Genomic DNA, 21,828 nt, shown 5'->3' on the forward strand with positions numbered 1-21,828 from the left:
AACCAGAGGAATTAACCCTATTGACATCTACTTCACTGACGTGAAGGACCACAAGTCAAAGCATACCCACACAAACAGACTTGGTGAGTGATTGTACTTATGAACTACTGAGTGTGGGATAATTTGCTTCACTAGTGTATACCTTCTGTGTTGCGTGGCACAACACTTAAGTTTAAAACTTGTTTTTTAGGACAATAACTGCATCACCTGCCGAACGGACCACAGGACATATCTTGGGTTAAAAGCAGCTATCTGAAGGTACAAGCGGTTTGGAGGGGGACAGATCGCTTTAAGGCCCTTTTACACAGGCTGATAACTGATAAACAATAATCGATAATCAGCCTTGGTAAAAGTACCAGAAATCAGCTGACAAGCAAGCTACCCACTCGTCAACTGATTTGATGTTTTGTGTTTTATGTAATTGCAGAACATGTGAATGGCCCTTAGTTTTTATCTAATTCAGTACAACAGCTTATAAGACACACTTACATGATGGGTTTCATTTTACTTACAGGACCAATGATGGATGTGACCAGTCGATCGACTAAATGGGTCCATCAGGTTCCTCCATTGTGTACTGACAGACTAGCTGAGCATTGGGCCCGCTAAACAAACAACAAATTAAAGACATAAAACCTGAATACAATGTGATGAGTTGAAGATTGATTAATGCTCTATAGAAGTACCTATTGTATGTTCTGACTATATAGTCTGGAAAATAAACAAAGAATACACTGATCTTTGAGCTAATAAGTTAAAAACATTTTATTTTTAAAAGATAGATAAAAAAAAAGAATAAATATAATTACTAATGGTGGCATCTGGTGCCACCCAGAAAGAAGACAATTTTTTTTTTTAAAAACCCAGACTGCAGAAAAATGGAAACATTTTTCCATAGCTTGCACTGCACTTGCAAAGTGAATTGGAAGATGGTACAGCACTATAAAATTGGGGGGTTAACTTGTAGTTAAAGGAGAAGTCTGGCAAAATGTAAACTTTTCCAGCAGCCAGGGGCAGGGGGGAAACATAATAAATAAGCACTACTTACCTCTCCCTGTGCCCCCGAAGTGCCGCATCACAGCCCCTGGATCCCCACCGGAACTCATGACTGGGGGAAAATACTCGACACGGCTAATGGATTGCCCGCTCAGCCAATGAGGGACTAGAGCGGTGTCCAGCCAATGAGGGACTAGAGCGGGCAATCCATCTGCCAGGTTGTGACATTGCTTGAGGAGATCCAGGAGCCCAGCAAGAGTCCGGGAGCGATAAGTGGGAGCTGCAGCTTACCGACTCCACAGCCCTGGGTAAAAGATTACTATTTATGGATTCAGTTACCATTTAGTTATGCTAGGGCTGGGTGATATTGGTGTAAATTAATATTGCGGTTAATCGTACATGTAGCTGCGGTAACGATAACTGAATAATAATTATGACTTTTGAAAGCCACACCCCTTTTTGTAATGCAGGTATGCAACCCCTACAGGACGTATATACATAGGTATACAGCTATGTACACACTACAGGATGTGTATACACAGGTATACAGCTATGTACACACTACAGGACGTTTATATACAGGTATACAGCTATGTACACACTACAGGACCTGTATACACAGGGAGTCACACAGGAATAGAGGTGTATGACTATATGGGGGGGTACATAGGGGCAGGGGTGTATGACTATAAAGGGGGGATACATAGGGATAGGTGTATGACTATACAGGGGGGACACATAGGGACAGGGGTGTATGCCTATACAAGGGAGACACATAGGGACAGGGGTGTATGACTATACGGGAGGGGCAGATAGGGACAGGGGTGTGTGACTATAAAGAGGGCACAGACTATAAACTATGACACACTGCATGCTGGGACCTGTAATCCCTGCACTTACAATACATGACGCCGGCCCTGCTGAGGGCGCTCTGTCAAGCCATGCTGGGCGGGGGGGGGGGCTCTGTCACACCGGTCTTGCAGCGCTGACACGCTTTGCCTGAGGTGCTCTGTCAGGCCATGCTGGGAGCAGGGGCCTTGCAGGGCGCACCGAGATGCCGTCCCGGGCGGGGGGACAAATGGCAACAGAGCAACACCTGAAGGGGAAAGTAAGCAATCAATTAACTAACTAAAGAAGGCGGCAAGGAGAACACTAATGAGCCTGAAAGAATACAGGTCTACTTCACAAAATCCGAGGGGAAAGCTACAACTTTTCTCATTCTATTGAGCAAGTCTGGACTTTATAAACCAGGGGGTGCTCTGTCAAGCCGGGCCGAGCGGGGAGATCTCTGACACATACAGCGCATATAGCTCAGACAGGGAGATAAAAAAAAACCCACAAATACCGTCCTGGCGAAGTTGAGTTCAGTTAACCGACGCCAGAGACGGTATCGGTATTTTTTTTCAGTATATTGCCCAGCCCTAGGTCATGCATTTGATTACCACAACATGTAGGGAGAGATTTATCATCTCTGCACCTGGGGAGATATCTCATCTCTGTGATTATTTTAAAGTATTCGCCAGACGCAACCCTGTTCGCCTAAAGGGCCAGCAAGTGGGACACAGCAAGGCAGGGAGGAAGCTGCCTCCTCCAGTGACTGATTTATTATGATTTACACCTACAAGCAGGCGTAAATCACACTAAAAATTATGCCTGCTCCGGTGTAGGCGTATATTTTTGCACCCATCCCAGGCTGCCCGGAATTATCAAGAGCCACAGGGATGTGAAATTTAATTTTAAAAGATTTTCTCCATAGTCTCTAAGCCAAGCCAGAACCATGATAGGTCCTATGAGTGTCCTCTACAATGTCTCCCCACAGTCTCTGTCCTTTTCTCTAGAATCTGTACAACTCCTCTATCTTTCCTCTAGGATTGATTCTTTGGGATTAGAGCCTTATTTTGCAGGAGTTTATGTGCCCTAAACAATCCAAGGTAAAAATTAAAGCATCTAACCTGCTGATACAGTGAGTCCAAGAAGTGTTTGATCCCTTGCTGATTTTCTTTGTTTGCCCACTAATAAAGACATGATCATTCTATACTTTTAATGGTAGATGTATTCTTACATGGAGAGACAGAATATTAAAAAGAAAATCCAGAAAATAAATCTAAGGAATATATATTAATTGATTTGTATTTCATGGAGTGAAATAAGTATTTGATCCCTTAGTATTCATTAGCAGTTCTGGCTTTTACAGACCAGTTAGACACTCCCAATCAATGTGTTACCTGACCTGAAGCCACCTGTTCTCACTAATCACTTGTGTGAAAAACAACTGTCCACAGAATCAGACAGATCACACAGATTTCAAGTCTCCAACATGGGTAAAACCAAAGAGCTGTCACAGGACCTCAGAGTCAGAATTGTTGACCTTCACAAAGCTGGAATGGGCTACAAAAAGATTAGTAAGGTGTTGGATGTGAAAGTAACAACTATTGGTGCAATTATCAGAAAGTTTAAAGAGTATAACATGACAATCAACAGACCTCGGCCCGGTGCTCCAAAGAAGATTTCGCCTGGTGGGGTGGCAATGATGCTGAGAACAGTCAGAAATCGTCCTGCAACCACTCGGCAGGAGTTAGCAAATGACCTGAAGGCAGCTGGGACCACAGTTTGCAAGGAAACAATTGGCAACACTTTGCGCAACAATGGATTCACATCCTGCAGTGCCCGAAAGGTACCGCTGCTGAAGAGAGCACATGTGGAGGCGCGCCTCAAGTATGCCAATGATCATTTGAAAGATGAACCAAGTTATTGGGAGAAGGTTTTGTGGTCAGATGAGACCAAAATTGAACTTTTTGGCCTCAACTCCACCCGCCATATGTGGAGGAAGAAAAATGCTGCCTATGACCCCAAGAACACTGTGCCCACCGTCAAGCATGGAGGTGGAAGCATAATGTTTTGGGGGTGCTTCTCTGCCAAGGGTACAGGGCTACCTCACCGCATCACTGGGAAGATGGATGGAGCCATGTACCGCACAATCCTGAGGGACAACCTCCTCCCTTCTGCCAGGGTTCTGAAAATGGGCCGTGGTTGGGTCTTCCAACATGATAACGACCCTAAACATACAGCAAAGGCAACAAAGGATTGGCTCAAGAAAAATCACATTAAGGTCATGGAGCGGCCCAGCCAGTCGCCAGACCTCAATCCGATGGAAAATCTATGGAGGGAGCTGAAGGTCAGAGTTGCCAAGCGACAGCCCACCAACCTTCATGATTTAGAGAGAATCTGCAAAGAAAAAAATTCCCCCTGGTGTGTGTGCTAAACTTGTGGTTAACTACAACAAACGTCTCACCGCTGTGCTTGCAAACAAAGGCTTTGCCAGTAAGTATTGAGTGTGTTTGGTAAGAGGGATCAAATACTTATTTTCCTCATTGAAATACAAATTAATTAAAATATATTCTTTAAAATTATATTCTGGATTTTTTTCTTGATATTCTGTCTCTCCATGTTAGAATATATCTACCATTAAAAGTGCTGAAGGATAGTGTGTGTATTAGTGGGCAAACAAAGAAAATCAGCAAGGGATCAAATACTTCTTGGACTCACTGTATGTCCCTATAGCGCATGGGGTGCTGAGGTGAAGGTTAAGAAACTTCATTTATGTGTACTTTGTAGTTCAATGTATATGCTAATGAGGTAGCTTGGTGCATGGGCAGCGGGACTACCATGGTCTGTGCACTGAACCACCCCAGTCGGCCCTTCTAATAAATATTAGTCTGGCCTCTGCAATGATATGTGCTGAAGCTATGTCACTCCGGAGCGCTGCCCAAGGATGGCCAGGATGGATCGGTGCACTGAAGGTGGTGGCCCTTCCCACATTGCACCAAAATGCTTTATTAGCATACAAATTATATATATTTAAATATATTTTTGCCAGAAAACATCTTTAAGACACTGGTCCTCTCCAAAGCAGAGGCCTCATTAGTAAGGTTTGGACACTGGCCCTCTCCAGATGTGGGGTAGAACAAGGCAGACTACCCTTAACACTTTCTCTTACTTAACCCTTTAAGGACATGGCCCATTTTCGTTTTTACGTTTTCGGTTTTTCCTCCTTGTGTTTAAAAGGTCATAGCATTTGCATTTTTCCACCTAGAAACCCACATGACCCCTTATTTTTTGCTTCACTAATTGTACTTTGCAATTACAGGCTGAATTTTTGCATAAAGTACACTGCGAAACCAGAAAAAAATTCAAAGTGTGGTGAAATTGAAAAAAAAAAACGCATTTCTTTTATTTGGGGGAAATGTGTTTTTACGCCATTCGCCCTGTGGTAAAACTGACTTGTTATGCATGTTCCTCAAGTTGTTACGATTAAAACGATATATAACATGTATAACTTATATTGTATCTGATGGCCTGTAAAAAATTCAAACCGTTGTTAACCAATATACGTGCCTTAAAATCGCTCCATTCCCAGGCTTATAGCACTTTTATCCTTTGGTCTATGGGGCTGTGCGAGGTGTCATTTTTTGCGCCATGATGTGATCTTTCTATCGGTACCTTGATTGCGCATATACGACTTTTTGATCGCTTTATATTACATTTTTTCTGGATTTGATGCGACCAAAAATGCGCAATTTTGCACTTTGGGATTTTTTTGCGTTGACGCCGTTAACCGTACGAGATCAGGAATGTGATTAATTAATAGTTCGGGCGATTACGCACACGGCGATAGCAAACATGTTTATTTATTTATTTATTTGTTTACTTTTATTTAAAACCTGGGAAAAGGGGGGTGATTCAGACTTTTATTAGGGGAGGGGGCTTTTTACTATTAACAACACTTTATTTTATTTTTTTACACATATACTAGAAGCCCCCCTAGGGGACTTCTAGTATATACACTGTGATCTATCATTGAGATCTCTGCAGCATAGATATGCTGCAGAGATCCATGAGATCGGCACTCGTTTGCTTTCGGCTGCTGCAGCCGAAAACGAACGAGTGCCGAGCCGAGGACGGCGCCATCTTGGACGCGTCCCCGGCCGGCATCAGTAACGGAGATCGCTCCTCCGGGACAAGGTCCCGGAGGAGCGATCTCCCCCACTAGACACCAGGGAAACGTTGCCTCCGGTAATCGGAGGCAGCTGTCAACTTTGACAGCTGCCTCCGATTAGCTAATTAGCGGGCACGGCGATCAGACCGTGCCCGCTAATAGCAGCGGTCCCGGGCTACTCGCGGCACCCGGGATCGCGGCACTTCAAAGTGGGGCCGCCGCGCGGCCCCGCTTTGAAGTGCAAGTGAGGACATATGACGTACCGGTACGTCATATGTCCTTAAGAGGTTAAAGGGGTATTCCAGGAAAAATTCACTTTACCCTCATCAACAGGATAGGGGGAACATAGGTGATTGCGGGGACCTCTGTACCCCTGCCAATCTCTGTATCAGGCCCGTCGTCTCTGTTATGAATAGAGCCGCAGGTACGGCACATGACCCACAGCTCTATTTACTCCTATGAAGTGACGAAAAGAGCCGAGCACACCAAAAGAATGATGTACACGGCTCTTTCTGTCAGGTCCGAAGGAATGACTAGAGTCACGGGCCAACGGGGCCCGATACGGAGATTGGTGGGGGTCACAGAGGTCAAACCCCCCCCCCCCCCAAACAAACAATCTCCTGTGGATATGGGGAAAGTGAATTTTTTCTGGTATACCTCTTTAAGGTGCCCATAAACTTTATTCGCCATGACCACTGCTTCTGGCATGTTTGGCTACCCCGATGCTCCACTGACATATGTCTGTGAAAATAGGGGTCAGTCATGATGGAAAGATCACCGCCCGAGTCCTTAGTTCTCAGAGAGAGAAGCCACCAATAGAAAGGCCGCCCCATAGAGAGCACAGGAAAGATTGACTGGGCTAAAGTGGGCCCGTTATTAACTAGAATGTCCCTATTGTTAAAGGGGAACTTTGAGCTGGTTAGCTCCCTATTGTGCACAGGGCCCTGAGGATGAATGTATGTTTCTTACCTTCATCTTTGGCACCGTTTCCCGTTCAGTTTTAATGCAGAGCTTTGTAAGGTAGGGCTGTTTGGCATACTGCCCTGCCCCCCAGAGCACTGATCTGGACCACTCTACTGATAATCATTAGTAGAGACAGATGGGCGATCTGGGGGGGGGTGCAGTGCCCAAACGGCCTTACCGTACAAAGTGCTACATTAAAACTCGAAGGAAACAGCGCAAGATTCGTCTAACCTGTTGATAGTTCTTCTTTAACCTATGGATCTATGTAAGTGAATGGGCTTTTCTTCACCTTAAGGGGACATTCATATTGCTATCGACAGGAATTCGGTAGCTCTGAGACGGTTTGAATCCTTGCGCTACTGTACTGACACTTTGTGCAGAGCACAAGACCTCTTTGACCCTTTAGGGCAGTGGAGAAAAGCATGAACAAAGTGGCCCCCAGGGCCACGTACCATGGAGGCAACATTGATGTCACAATGTACCCATTCCAGCAAGGAAGGGGGTTAATTGCTCCCCTTTCTTGCTGGGATGGGTACAGTTACGGGGTGGAGGGGGACCCTATTGATACTCACCCTGACGTTTTCCTTCTTCAGCAGACCCTGGCACACTGAGCTAAAAGTGTGCTAGGCTATGCCTTTTCAAAGATGGAGAAGGTGAATCAACGGCCGCAGTCAGGACACTGCTGATTGGCTAAGATGACAATGCTCAAGCGTCATCTCAGCCAATCAGTGGGTGAAAGAGTGTCAGCTCAGCTGCTGATTATACCAAGACCCCCAGAACAGATCAGTCAGACTCACAGGGGGTTAATTAACCTCCTGGGGACCAGATTGTGTCATTCTGCATTCCTCCCCCCCCCCCTGCACCCAGATATGGCATACAATAAGCTTTGTGTGCTATGTCTGCCACCTGCTCCAGCAAGGCAGGTGTTACTTAACCCCTTTCTTTCTGGAGCAGGTGCATTCGGGGCGGCATTTTGACCCAAACACGGACTTTATGTTTGGGGAAAAACGCCACAATTCTCAATGAAACTTTCATTCAGCGAGGCAAAAAACGCCATGGCATTTTTGTGGCTGGGGGGGGGGGGGGGGGGATTGGGGCAGAGAGAAGGTGCTCAGTAAGAATCCCCAAGGAAACTGCAATGACTAAAGAGTGGAGTATGAAGGGCAAGGGTTGGGGTATTGTGCCTGCATCCCAACACTGAGAATGGCAGAGCTGTCATTGTCAGTGATTCTCGGCGCTGTATACAGAGGTCGGGACGCTGACTACCTGCAGACAGGTGAGCAGGGCGCTGTGTGTGACACAGACTCCACAGGATCCGGAGACAACTTTGCTCCAGGTGTACAGCTGCCGCACGACACTTGCCTTACAAGGAGCCCGGAGCGTGCGCTGACGTCACGTGACAGGAGGGCTGAGCGCGGGAGAATTTGGCGCCCAGTGCCGCGCGCTGTGACAGCCGCCCGCGCGCTCACCTCACGTGCCTGGAGAAGTACGTGCTGTAATCACGTGGTGGGGAGTGAGGAAGGGAAACACAGTACATGAAGGAGAGATCCTCCGGTAGGTCACACCGACAAGGCAGCGAGTAACGTACATGACACAGGATACAGGCCGTGTTGTATGGGCTGTAGGTCTGTGTAACTCTTCTCTTTTATCACGTTTGAACACAACGTTTCGGCGCATACCTTCCACACGTCCCTGATCCGGCGGGACATTCCCGGTGTGTGTGATTGGGGGGCGGGTGTGTGTGTGTGATTGGGGGGTGTGATTGAGGGGCGGGGGGGGGGGGGGTGTGTGTGTGTGTGTGATTGGGGGGTGTGATTGAGGGGCGGGGTGTGTGATTGGGGGGCGGGGGGTGTGATTGGGGGGTGCGGGGGTGGTGGTGTGTGATTGGGGGGCGCGGGGGGTGTGTGATTGGGGGGCGCGGGGGGGGGTGTGATTGGGGGGCGGGGGGAGTTGTGATTGGGGGGGGGGGGGTGATTGGATTGCCCAAAATCTTTTGCCCACTGCATAGAGAAAGCAGATAAGCATTGCCAGTCCTCCAGTGGCTGTTTAGGGCTGCAGTCGGCACCTTTCACCATGACTGGGCCCTCAGTTTAAGGGGAATGTGCCTGGGCACCTAGGATTTTAGTCCCAGATCCCCGATCCAGAGTGCGCTTTAGCTGTGTGTATGTCTTTAACCCATTAAGGTCAAAGCCAATTTTCGTTTTTGCGCTTTAGCTTTTTCCACTTTATGTTTAAAAGGCCATAGCGCTTGCATTGTTTCACCTAGAGACCCACATGAGCCCTTATTTTTTGTGACGCCAATTGTACTTTGCAATGACAGACTTTTTTCCTATAAAATATGCCGTGAAACCGAAAAAAAAATCATTTGTCCTGTCAAATTGAAAAAAAAGGAATTTGTTTTCATTTCAGGGAGTTTCGTTTTTACGCAGTTTACCCTGGGGTAAAACTGTCTTCTTATATATGTTCCTCAAGTCGTTACGATTGCAACGATATGTAACATGTATAACTTTTCTTGTATCTGGTGGCTTTTAAAAAAAATCAAACCATTGTTAACAAATATATGTTCCTTAAAATCGCTCTATTACCATGCTTATAGCGCTTTAATCCTTTGGTCTATGGGGCTGTGTGAGGTGTCATTTTTCCCACCATGATATGTACTTTCTGTCGGTACCTTGATTGCACATATGTGACTTTTTGATCGCTTTTTATTACATTTTTTCTGGATTTAATGCGACCAAAAATGCGCAATTTTGCACTTTGGAATTTTTTAGTCCTTACGCCGTTTACTGTGGGAGATGAGGAATGTGATAATTTAATAGTTCTGGCGATTACGCACGCGGCGATACCAAATATGTTTATTTGTTTATTTATATTTATAAAATGGGAAAAGGGGGGTGATTTGGACTTTTAATAGGGGAGGGGATTGTTTATTAATAAAAAAAAAACAAAACATTTTTACTTTTTTTTAACTTTAACTGGAAGCCTCCTGGGGGACTTGTATATACACAGCACTGATTTGTCATAGAGATCAATGCAGTGTATATGCATAGCAATGATTAGTGAGATCACTGATACATTGCTCTGGCCTGCTGCAGGCCAGAGCAATGTATTGTCGAGTCGGGATCAGCAGGGAAGCACCAAGCTAAGCATCTAAATGCAACTGTCAGGTTTGACAGCTGCATTTAGATGCTTAATTAGCCGGCGCGGCAACGGGACCCGCGCCAGCTAATAGAGGCGCTACCCGGCTGCAAATAACAGCCGGGAAGCGGCGCCGTTCAGAGCGGGGTCCTGGCGAGACCCCTCTCTGAACTTCCCCCGCGTCACCATGAGGTACCAGACACGTCATGGGATGCTAAGGTATTAAGTCACAGTCCAGCTAGAAGGAACGTAGTACCAGAGCAGAGACCTGGGCGTAATCGGTGTGGGAAACCTCTGTATATTACATTGGCTGCCTGCATCTGAAGCTGGACTTGCTTAGAATACAAAGGAGCATGTGTGAGGTGAGTAGACGTTTTTTTTTTTTTTTTTTTTAATGGGGACTTTACTGTGCAGTGGCTGAACAGAGACGGGGGCTATACTATAAAGGAGCCTGTACTGTACTCAGGCTGAACAGAACAGGGCTGTGCTTCAGGGGGGCCTATACTACAGAGGCTGCACAGAGCTGGATAATGCTACCGTGGAGCTCTACTACAGAGGGGGGCTATGCTACAGAGGCTAAACATAGGAGGGGGGCTATACTATAAAGGCTGCTTAATAGGGACTATACTACAGAGTAGGGCTGGGCGATAATGGCCTACTCTGTGTAATCCCATTTCCCCCCAATGTGTGCTCCCCACCTGATGGCCGCCAGCGGCTAACCCCCATCAACTGACCCGGTGTTTGCTGCCCCCACCCACCGTGAATCGCCCTGTGCTGGCCGCTGCTCCCCCACCCTTCGTGAATCGCCCTTTGCTGGCCACCAGCGACAACCCTCCACCCCCTGTGAATCACCCGGTGCTGGCCGCCAGCGGCACCTTTCCACGGACCAGCGGCACCCCCACCCCTGCAAATTGCCCGGTGCTGGCCGCCAGCGGCAAAACCACCGCCCCAGGTTGCAGAACTACATCTCCCATCATGTCCTTTTGCCAGGTCCCAGCAAGCAGCAGGAAGCACTGCATGCTGGGAAATGTAGTGTCCGGCCAGCACCATCTTGTATACATGTATTGGCTTTTAGAAAAACTTTTTCTCAGGAACAGCAGCAGCTAGAAAGACGGGTGATGGCTCAATATACTCAGTTGAGTAAGACCAGCTAGGTTTGGGAGAATTTAATTTTTTGGCTCTTGGGGGGGAATACCCCTTTAAGAGCTCCCTGTGCTGGGTGGGAGGGAAAGTCAGGGAGGGGCATGGTCTGCATGTATGCTACCCAGAAAGTCTCCCTCACTTTCCAAAACATAGCAGATCTACTTCAGGCTGAGGCTTGTATCAGGGGACAGGAGTGTGGAGGTAATCTCGGTAGTTGTAACCCTTCTCTACCTGGACAGAGAGTGCTGCATTTATATACCCACATATGCCCTGTTCATTCCTTCATGCTCCCTGCAGTCTCTGTCAGCCCTTGTGTTTACCATCCTCTCCATTCCTGCTATAATGCGCCTGCACTCACACTCAGCTATACACACTAGTGCTATAATGTGCCCTCACTCACACTTAGCTACACATACTGCTGCTATAATCTGCCTGTACTTAAACTGCTGGATAGAAAAGTTTCTGTTACTGTCCTCCTGTACAGCTCTGTGATTCTCACTTCATGATTGGTCCATGCTGAACACACCCCCCTTACCTATTGTGCAACAGCCCTGATTCTCTATTCTAGCGTGTTTTACAGTGTTCCTGCATTATGGTATCTGCACCTTCATTCTGTATCTGCTGTTTTTTCATTCTTATGCACATACTATACATTATACTTCACATGCTGCTTGGCTATACTGTACAAAAACTTATAATATGACATATCCAGCTTTCTAACTTTTTGTTTTACCTGTTATTTAGAATAAAAATCATTATTTTTGTGGAACCATTTGTTTGCATTTCAATGATTTCTTATGAGAAAATTTGCCTTGGTTTAAGAGTGATTTTGCATTACAAGCACAGTCCCAGAACAGATTATGCTCATAATCCAGGACGTGTATACACAGGTATACAGCCGGGAAGGGGGCTGCTATGTCATGGGGGGAGGGAGGGGTTTATCCTCTGACACACTAGCGTCCCTGCACATACAGCTCACCAACCGGTAGTGCTCACGGCTCAGACATTAGACAGTGAGATAGAAAGATAAAAATACTGCAAATACTGCCCTGGCAAAGTAGTAGTTAGTTAACTTATCCCAGAGACTTATCCCAGTAGTTGCAGCAGTAGTTGCTGGTGCAACGACCTAGAGGAATCCAACACCTCAACAATAGTAGATAATGAGAAGGAGTGATGGTTGGCACATCCAAGAGTAAAAAAGTTTTTTTATTTCTTTGCTTTAAAATCCATGTCACAATTCCAATAAATATACAAGGCACGATCTGACGCGTTTCTGGCACTCAGCCCTTAGTCATAGATCACTGGATCAGCTGGATCCCCGGATGTAGTGTCGGAGCTCAGTGATATCAGAGGCCTGAGACAGGAAGGGGGCAACTCGGCTCATATGATTAGCTGCAGCCATGTCCTGCCTGCCTTTTCCCCCAACTTACAGCTAAACCTGAACAACACCCGACCTGGAGGGTTGGGGGGTGTTCTTACACGCTGGTGTCCCTGCGTCGCTGCACATACAGCACACCAACCTATGCAACATTCACAGCTCAGACCTCAGGTGAAGAGATATAAATACAGCAAATACTGTCCTAGCAAAGTTTAGGTCTGTTAACTGAAGTCAGAGTGAATATCGGTATTTTCACAGTAAATCACCCAGCCCCACCACAGAGGGGACTATGCTACAGGTGGGGGGCTATACTACAGAGGTTTTTTTTTTTTTTTTAAAAAAAAAAGGTTTTATTTATTGCTTTTAAGATTTAACAGTAAAAGGCATAAACTTATAGCAACAGAGACAAAACATCCATACTAGTGAGCAAAAGGGTACAGCAGTAGTACATTTCAACCCTCAGATCAAAGGAAAATATGGAGGTCAACCTCACTATTATACAGCGGCCTATGCAAGGGTGCCCCGGATGTGGCAGCAAGGTATAAACTAAATCAAAGTCCTCATCATTGTATAGGGCCTGTTCTACAAGAAAACACATGTACTATTTATTCGCTCACTCCATTCACACATTGCTCGGGAGCTGTGCCTCATCCCTCAACCCAGCCAAAGTGGTTTTAGCAGATAACCAAGGTTCCCAAATGTAATAGAACCTTTTAGGGGTGCCTCTAGCCGAATACGTAACATTATACATTTCCAAATCGTCATCTACCAGTTTCAGCCAGTGGGACAAAGTAGGACGCTTAGGAGGTTTCCAATTCAGTAGAATTGTTTTACGGGCATAATATAGCAGGAACCTATACAGAACAGGCTATATTTAGTAGGTACCAAATCATTTACCAGACCAAGCAGACTATTTTCAGGTGCGTATACTCCCGGAAGCCCCAACTATGCATTCAGTAAGTGATGCGCTTTGGACCAGAAGTTTTGAATGACTGGACAAAGCCAAATCATATGGATCCATGTACCCCCCCCCCCCCCCCCCCCCCGCCCACCACACCTAGAGCAAGTGTCCACTGAAAGGCTGCCCATCCGCACTAATTTAACTGGGGTAAGGTACACTCTGTGGAGCCACTTAACCTGGATCAGTTGGTCTCTAGCACATATTACAGATTTTTTCCAATAGCTTACCAATTCTTTAAGATGATGGTCTTCAAGAGAGGGAATATCAGCCTGGCATTTGGCAAATGAACTGTCAATCGGGGCACTCTGCATGGACATTATCGTTGAGTATAATGATGATACCGGTTTCTGCAGAGGGTCCCTACGTATCACCCCTTCAATGGGGCCACAATCCAATATAATGCGTTCCCCCCCCAAACTGTACTCTGCAAGCGTGTCTTAACTGAAAGTATCGGCATAAGGCAGATTGAGGGAGATTAAGGTCTGCGAATGTGGAGAAGACACCTGGGTACAACTGAAGGTTGAGCAAAGGGGGGCTATACTACAGAATGTGGGCTGTGCTACGGAGGGCTATATTGCCGAGGCTTCATAGAGGGGGGCTATGCTACAGAGGCCAAACAGATGGGGGGGCTATAATGTACAAAGGACCCTGTACTACAGAGGAGGCCTATACTATAACGTCCGTACCGTAAGCTTAACGTCCATTGTGGGGAAACTATTTGAGGGGCTTATAAGGGACTACATCCAGGAATATGTAGTGGCTAATAGTATTATAGGTGATAACCAGCATGGTTTTACTAAGGACAGAAGCTGTCAAACCAACCTAATATGTTTCTATGAAGAGGTAAGTAGAAGCCTGGATGGCGGCGCGGCTGTGGATATAGTGTACCTGGATTTTGCAAAAGCGTTTGACACAGTTCCTCATGGACGTCTGATGGGTAAGTTAAAGTCTATCGGTTTGGAAAATTTAATGTGTAACTGGATTGAAAACTGGCTTAATAATCGTACCCAGAGAGTGGTGGTCAATGATTCCTACTCCGAATGGTCCCCGGTAATAAGTGGTGTACCCCAAGGGTCAGTACTGGGCCCTCTTCTGTTTAACTTGTTTATTAATGATATTGAGAATGGAATTAACAGCAATGTTTCTATCTTTGCAGATGACACCAAGCTTTGTAGTACAGTACAGTCTATGGAGGATGTGCAGATGTTACAGGATGACTTAGACACACTGAGTGTTTGGGCGTCCACTTGGCAAATGAGGTTCAGTGTGGATAAATGTAAAGTTATGCACCTGGGTACTAATAACCCGCATGCATCATATGTCCTGGGGGAGTTACTCTGGGAGAGTCACTGATAGAGAAGGATCTGGGTGTACTTGTAGATAATAGACTACAGAACAGCACACAATGTCAGTCAGTGGCTTCTAAGGCCAGTAGGATATTGTCATGCATTAAAACAGGCATGGACTCTCGGGACAGGGATATATTATTACCGCTTTATAAAGCTTTGGTGCGGCCTCATCTGGAGTATGCCGTCCAGTTTTGGAACCCGATTCTTAAAAAGGATGTTCTAGAGCTGGAGAGGGTACAAAGACGGGCAACTAAACTAATAAGGGGAATGGAGCATCTTAGTTATGAGGAGAGATTAAAAGAATTACATTTGTTTAGTCTGGAGAAGAGACGTTTAAGGGGAGATATGATTAACTTATTTAAATATATAAATGGCCCCTACAAGAGATATGGGGAAAAGATGTTCCAGGTAAAACCCCCTCAAAGGACAAGAGGGCACTGCCTCCGCCTGGAGAAAAAAAGGTTCAATCTCCGGAGGCGACAAGCCTTCTTTACCATGAGAACTGTGAATCTGTGGAACAGTCTACCACAGGATCTGGTCACAGCAAAAACAGTAGAGGGCTTCAAAACAGGGCTAGACAGGTTCTTAGAGCAAAATAATATAGATGCATATGTATAGAACATATCACCCCTCCCCCTTCCCTGTATCCATCCCCTCCTTGTATATCCCCCTTCCCTGTATCCATCCCCTCCTTGTATATCCCCCTTCCCTGTATCCATCCCCTCCTTGGTTGAACTTGATGGACATGTGTCTTTTTTCAACCGTATTAACTATGTAACTATATGTAACTATACAGGGGCTGCACAGGTCAGTCCTATACTATACTGTAGAGGGGCACTGAGGAAACCTATACTATATGGGGGCTGCTCAAGGGAAGACTATACTATATAGGGACTGCACAGAGGAGGCCTAACAACTATATGGTGGGAGTGCAGCGGTAGGCCTATTGACTACACAGGGAGCAATACAAATGGGGAGTTTGTATAAGAATTAGAATGATACTTGAGTGAGGAGCCTAAAATGTTTGGCAGATCCTGTGGAGATGAGTCATGGCAGGAGAGGTTTTCATGATGGCCGGTCCAGATGGAAAAGAAAAGAGAAAGTGAACGACTTTGAATATCATAAATATCATCTGCAGTTCATAGAGATTAGACACCTCCTGTGAGTCACTGCACTATAATCACTTATAAAGTGCACAAACCTGTATACAGCTTGATCTACCTCTCTATAGCCACTGCTTAGGGAGAACTTTTGTCTTTATTGTATTTTATTCAGTGAGGTTATTGGTCATGGTGTGAAAGTATTACTTGTCCTGTATATTATTAATAATTTTTGTTCAGTGACCGCATAGAGCACAGGTGTCCCACTGTGGCCCTCCAGCTGTTGCAAAACTACCATGCCTGGACTTTAGCTGTCCATGCATGATGGAAATTGTAGTTTTGCAACAGCTGGAGGGCGGTGAGTTTGACACCCCTGGTATAGTGGTATTAGTCATTGTGATGAGGATGGTGGTAGTCATGGTGTTGAGGCATTATTTCCAAATACATAAAAATGGGTTCTTGCCAGCATAACAGAGATGTATTTTTGTTTCCGTGTTATGGTGGCAATTCCTGGTCGGACTGTGGGTCCAATTAGCAAAAGAGGGCCTGTGCCCCAGATGTTTTAGGACCCTAGCAACGCCCCTGGAGTTAACAGTGGGGATGTCTACAGGGGGAGGGGGTGGCTAGTAGTGGTTTTGCCTATATTGGGAATGCTATGTGCTGCAGATGGGGCCCAAAAGGGGAATTAGCTACAGTATTACGGCTTATAAATTAGGTAACACTTTATACTTGGGGGAGGGGTCTAATTTAGGTAGGTACCCTATAGGAGGGGTACCTAAATTAGGTGATACTATTTAACTACCATTGTAAATACTACATACTGGCGAACTTACTAATGGAGGGCGTTACCAACAGGGGGGTTCCTGCTTACCAGGCAGACTACTTACAGGAGCATTAGCTGCATGAAAATACTACTGAAGGGGGACTTACTGCACAGGGAGAATGAACTACTAAATATATGCACAGAGGAGGGTCTGACTACTATATGGGTGCACATAGAAGGCCTACATACTATATGTGTTCGACAGAGAGGTCCTATTGTTTATATGGAGGTACTGAGCAGGGCTGTGGAGTCGGTAAGCCGCAACTCCGACTCCTGAATTTTATCAGGACCGACTCCGACTCCTGAATTTTATCAGGACCGACTCCGACTCCCGACTCTGACTTCTGCTCCTTCATAAATGGCCAGTCAGTTATTTATCACACTGGCTCAGCAACTTCACCCTATTGTATTACATGATCCTGGGGCGACTTCTGAAGCTTCTCCTGTATGTGCAGTGGGTGCAGCCAATCTCCAGCCTCCATGTCCTGAACAACTCAGAACTAGACTAGATGGAGCAGGTGGCCTTTTCCTGCTGACAGTCTTCTATGTTTCTAACTAAATATTCACCATACTTAAAGAAACACTGTTAACAATGCCAGATACCTGTAATATAGAGTAGGGATGGTCCGAACCTGGTTCGGACGGGGTTCGTACGAACCCGAACCCTCCGCAATGATTACCGCTGTCTGCCCGCTCCGTGCAGCGGGTGAATCCAGCGGGAGGAATGCCTGGAAAACTGGGATACAGCCATAGCCATAGGCTGTATCCCAGTTTTCCAGGCATTCCTCCGCTGTATCTGCCCGCTGCACGGAGCAGGCAGACAGCAGGAATCCGATGCCGAGCGTTCGGGGTTCAGCCGAACCTCGGCGGGTTTGGACCATCCCTAATATAGAGGTCAGCCATAGTAATATACAGGGGGTCATACATAGTTATATAGAGAGGGGTCACACATAGTGAAATAGATGTTACACAGTAATATAGAAGGTCACTGTGGGGGCACACAATAGCACTGGCACACACACACACACACACACACAGCCTGCTGCAGCTATAGCACACACACAGCCTGCTTCAGCCATAGCACACACACACAGCCTGCTGCAGCCATAGCACACACACAGCCTGCTGCAGCCATAGCACACACACACACAGCCTGCTGCAGGCATATCACACACACAGCTTGCTGCAGCCATTGCGCACACCACACACACACACAGCCTGCTGCGTCCATAGCACACATATACACAGCCTGCTGCAGCCATAGTGTGAACACACACACACACCCAGCTTGCTGCAGCCAAAGCACACATACACACAGCCTGCTGCAGCCATAGCACACACACACATAGCCTGCTGTAGTCATAGCACACATACACACATCCTACTGCAGCCATAGCACACACAGCCTGCTGCAGCCATAGCATATACACACAGCCTGCAGTAGTCATAGCACACACACAGCCTACTGCAGCCATAGCACGTGCACACACACATACAGGTGCAGCCATAGAACACTGAAGAAAATCACAATCTTCTCACAGAGAGAAAACACCACGCTGAGGACAGAGGTTACTGCTACACTACTTATGTCTCCTCCTCTATATTACACTGCTGCTCATATACAGTCATCAGGCATCCAGGAAGAGAACAGCACAGATCTCCCCCCACACAATGGACTCTTCCAGCTCAGAAACAAGCTGCCAAATAGTGACCGACAACTTTTCCATGACCACCCTTATGTAATAGGGCCAGTGTCCTATTACTGATATATTACCCGACCACCCTTATCTAATAGGGCCAGTGTCCTATTACTGCTATATTCCCTGACCCCCCTTATGTAATAGGGCCAGTGTTCTATTAGAATGTTGCTTACAATATATATTCATGAGCAAAACTTGTAAAATTTATATCAAAATTCAATTCTACATTTTTTAAAGATTTTTTAAAGCTGGAGTCGTAGTCGGTACATTTTTTTCCGAGTCCGACTCCGACTCCAGCCAAAGCTAGCTTCGACTCTGACTCTAGCCAAAACTAGCTCCGACTCCACGACTCCGACTCCACAGCCCTGGTACTGAGAGGGTTATCTATTATATGAGGGCACAGATGGGACCTTTCTTCTATGTGGGGGCATAGAGGTGGCCTAAGTACTGTTTAGTGGTTAAAATTGGTCCTAAATACTACATGGGGGCCTTATTACAGTGTGAAGCAATACTGATGGGGACTTTGTATAGAGGTGAAAATGCTGCTGGAGCCTAAAATCTTTGGCAGATTCTGTGGAGACAAGACATCACCAAGAGAAGTCATCATGATGGCTGGGCCACATGGAGAAGACAGGAAAAGGTAACTCCTATGAGAGAAGAGACCCCCTGAGTCAATGGCTGTAACTGCACTGTAATCCCTTTAGTTTGCAGAGCCTTATCTACCTCTATATGGTCAGTGTTTGGGGGGATACTGGTCTTTGTAAAGTGGATGTTATTAAGTAATTGTATGGTGGTATTAATCACTGAGGGTCATGGTGTTGCAATATTATGTTTCTTTTATGGTACAATTGGTCTTGTTGCTTGTATTATTGTTCATGGTATACTGGATTTTAGTAATGGTGTAGTGAAAATAATTGTTTCTTATATATTGGTGTTATTTGTTTTGGTATACTGGATTTTAGTAATTATATGGGGGTAGTCACTGCGGTGGTAATGATGGTAGATATAGATATAGGACTGATAAGCTGATGTACTGTATGCTGACATTTTCTGTATTTCACACCTGCAGTGGCTTCCTAAGTGTTATAAAAAGGTCCCTTAGTCTGGTTCAGTATGCAGTTTTTCAGTATACTGAAAAAAAAAATTGTTGACATTCTAATTTATTGCAAACCACTGTATGTTCCCACTACCGAACATTACCTGTTACGTAGGCATCAGAGCAGTGTTCGAACCTTAACTTATAACAACTGGCGGGTAATAGTTTGTAGTGATGTCTCTGTGGGTGTGATTACCAATGAGGAGCCTGCAGGGTCACTGAGGAAGATATAAGACGGCCCCTCAGTGATACTACAGGTGTGATTACAGACAATTTCCTGCCTGCCATGACCAGTTTACATTCAAACACCAACCCAATGGCTACTTAACTGATAATTAGCATACAGCACGGGTATCTATTAAACTGTGTTTTCGGGCGCAAGCACAGGATGTCATTGTAGTTGGCATTTGTCGTGGTGAAAGATACAGTACCCCTGTCACTCTAACAGCCATATTGATGGGTTATTTGACTTTGTTTTTACAATTGGCTACTGGTATGTTATCAACTAGTGATCAACCGTTTTTTTGTGGAGGAGAAGCACGAGGAGGTTCTAAGCCACGCCTCTTTCTGCTGGGTGCTGTAGCTTACCAGTGATCTAGGTGACCCATGCCGTCCTAGAGTGGTGTTGGAGCTCCGGAGACATTAGGCTAGAGATCGGTGTGTCTGGCGAGCTATAGGCGGCCAGTGTGAGTCGGTGGCATTCTATGTGTGCAGTGTCCGAGGAAGGATCCCTGTTGGTGGCCTGTGTTGCCGAGCTGAGCGGCTGTGGGGCTGGTGCCTGACAATTCAGTAGGATTCCAGGGAGCGACACGGCGCAGACATCAGATGCACAGTCAATCAGAGGCTGTCCAGAGTGGGACACCAATAAGAGCGGTGTGTGAGTGGGCTGGCAGTGCTCCTCGGTGTTTGCCTCAGAGATTGCGGTCTGGACGAAGCGACAAGGCATTTGCAAGGGTGCCGGTTAGAGCAGCACAAAGTTAGATCTGGATGCTATATTGGAGACTGATGCGGAGCGACAAGGCTTTAGAGGAGAACACCTTTGACAGTAATGCGAGGTTCTGCTTACTGGTAGCAGTTGTGGGAGTTAGCACCGAAGGTGGTCGCTGGTGAGAGCGGCGTAGAAACTTCATGTGGTGCTTGGTCCCATGAGGTTTCTTGAATCAAAGGGCCCTGTGGTATTGAAAGGGTATTGAAAGCTCAGGTCTGCGATGGTGAGAGCAGTGCTTCAGAATGGCCTGTCAGCTGACAGGCCACTCAGCCAATCACAGGCCGCGGCGGTCCCGACTTGTGATTGGCTGAGCGCTCCGTCAGCTGACAGGCCACTCTGAAGCTAGAGCGCGTGGGACCCGGGGAGGAAGACAGAGCAGAGGAGAAGCCCTGCAGGTAATGTATTGTGCTTCTCAAATCGTTGGTCGCCCGCCGCGCACCGTTATTCCACCGTAGCGATGCGCGGTGGGGGAACGATGATTGTAGGTCTGGCCCTAAATGAATGATCAGCCAATGACACGATCATCGGTTGATCGTTCTCTCTATTCCACCGAGCGATAATCGGCCGAATTGGACCAATTCGGCCGATTAGCGTTCCTGTGGAATAGGGCCCTTAGTCAAGGCCGTAAGAATGACAATGGAATTAGATGATAATCCTGTTACTAAATCATCTCAGGACAGGATGTTTCAGGGTCTTAGGCCGAATTCACACGTCCGTTGATCTGTCCACAATTGCGGGCAGAATATAAAACCATTGTTATTGAGTGGCCCTTTTCACACGTCCGTATGGGTATACGGGGCCGCAATCCGTGCCGCAAAAAATCTGGACATGTTGTAATGTGGACCATTTTCTTGCGGCACGGATCGCTAGGGTAATAGTGTGAATGTAGTACTCTGTGAAGCATGGAGTACTACAAATGCACATTCGTTGTGCGGGTCCGCAGTCGCGGTTTGCACTACAGGTGTGTGAACATGGCCTTACTCCAAAGAAAAAGACGGTCTTTCCTATTCATCAGAGTATAAAAGACTTGATAAAGAAGGAATGGGCTAATCCAGATAGAAAGTTTTTTGTTCCCAGAGCCATGAAACGGAGGTACCCCTGTAATGAGGAAGAAACTACCGCTTGGGATAGAGCCCCTAAAATGGATGCATCGGTAGCTAAAATTTTTTAAAAAAAGCTGCTTTACCCTTTGAAGAT

The 21,828-nt window shown here is 46.3% G+C and overlaps 1 protein-coding gene across 1 annotated transcript in view; it reads left to right on the forward strand.

The window, feature by feature from the left end:
• Nucleotides 1-21,828, forward strand: part of LOC138784150 (uncharacterized) — a 183,232-nt gene that overhangs the window by 21,581 nt on the left and 139,823 nt on the right. The window contains exon 5 of the mRNA XM_069959664.1: nt 8,409-8,509. Within this exon, the coding sequence (XP_069815765.1) occupies nt 8,409-8,509 (101 nt within the window). The remainder of the gene's footprint in view (nt 1-8,408; nt 8,510-21,828) is intronic.

Source organism: Dendropsophus ebraccatus, chromosome 2 (genome assembly GCF_027789765.1).
Source record: "Dendropsophus ebraccatus isolate aDenEbr1 chromosome 2, aDenEbr1.pat, whole genome shotgun sequence".
In the NCBI taxonomy this organism is placed as follows: Eukaryota; Metazoa; Chordata; class Amphibia; order Anura; family Hylidae; genus Dendropsophus; species Dendropsophus ebraccatus.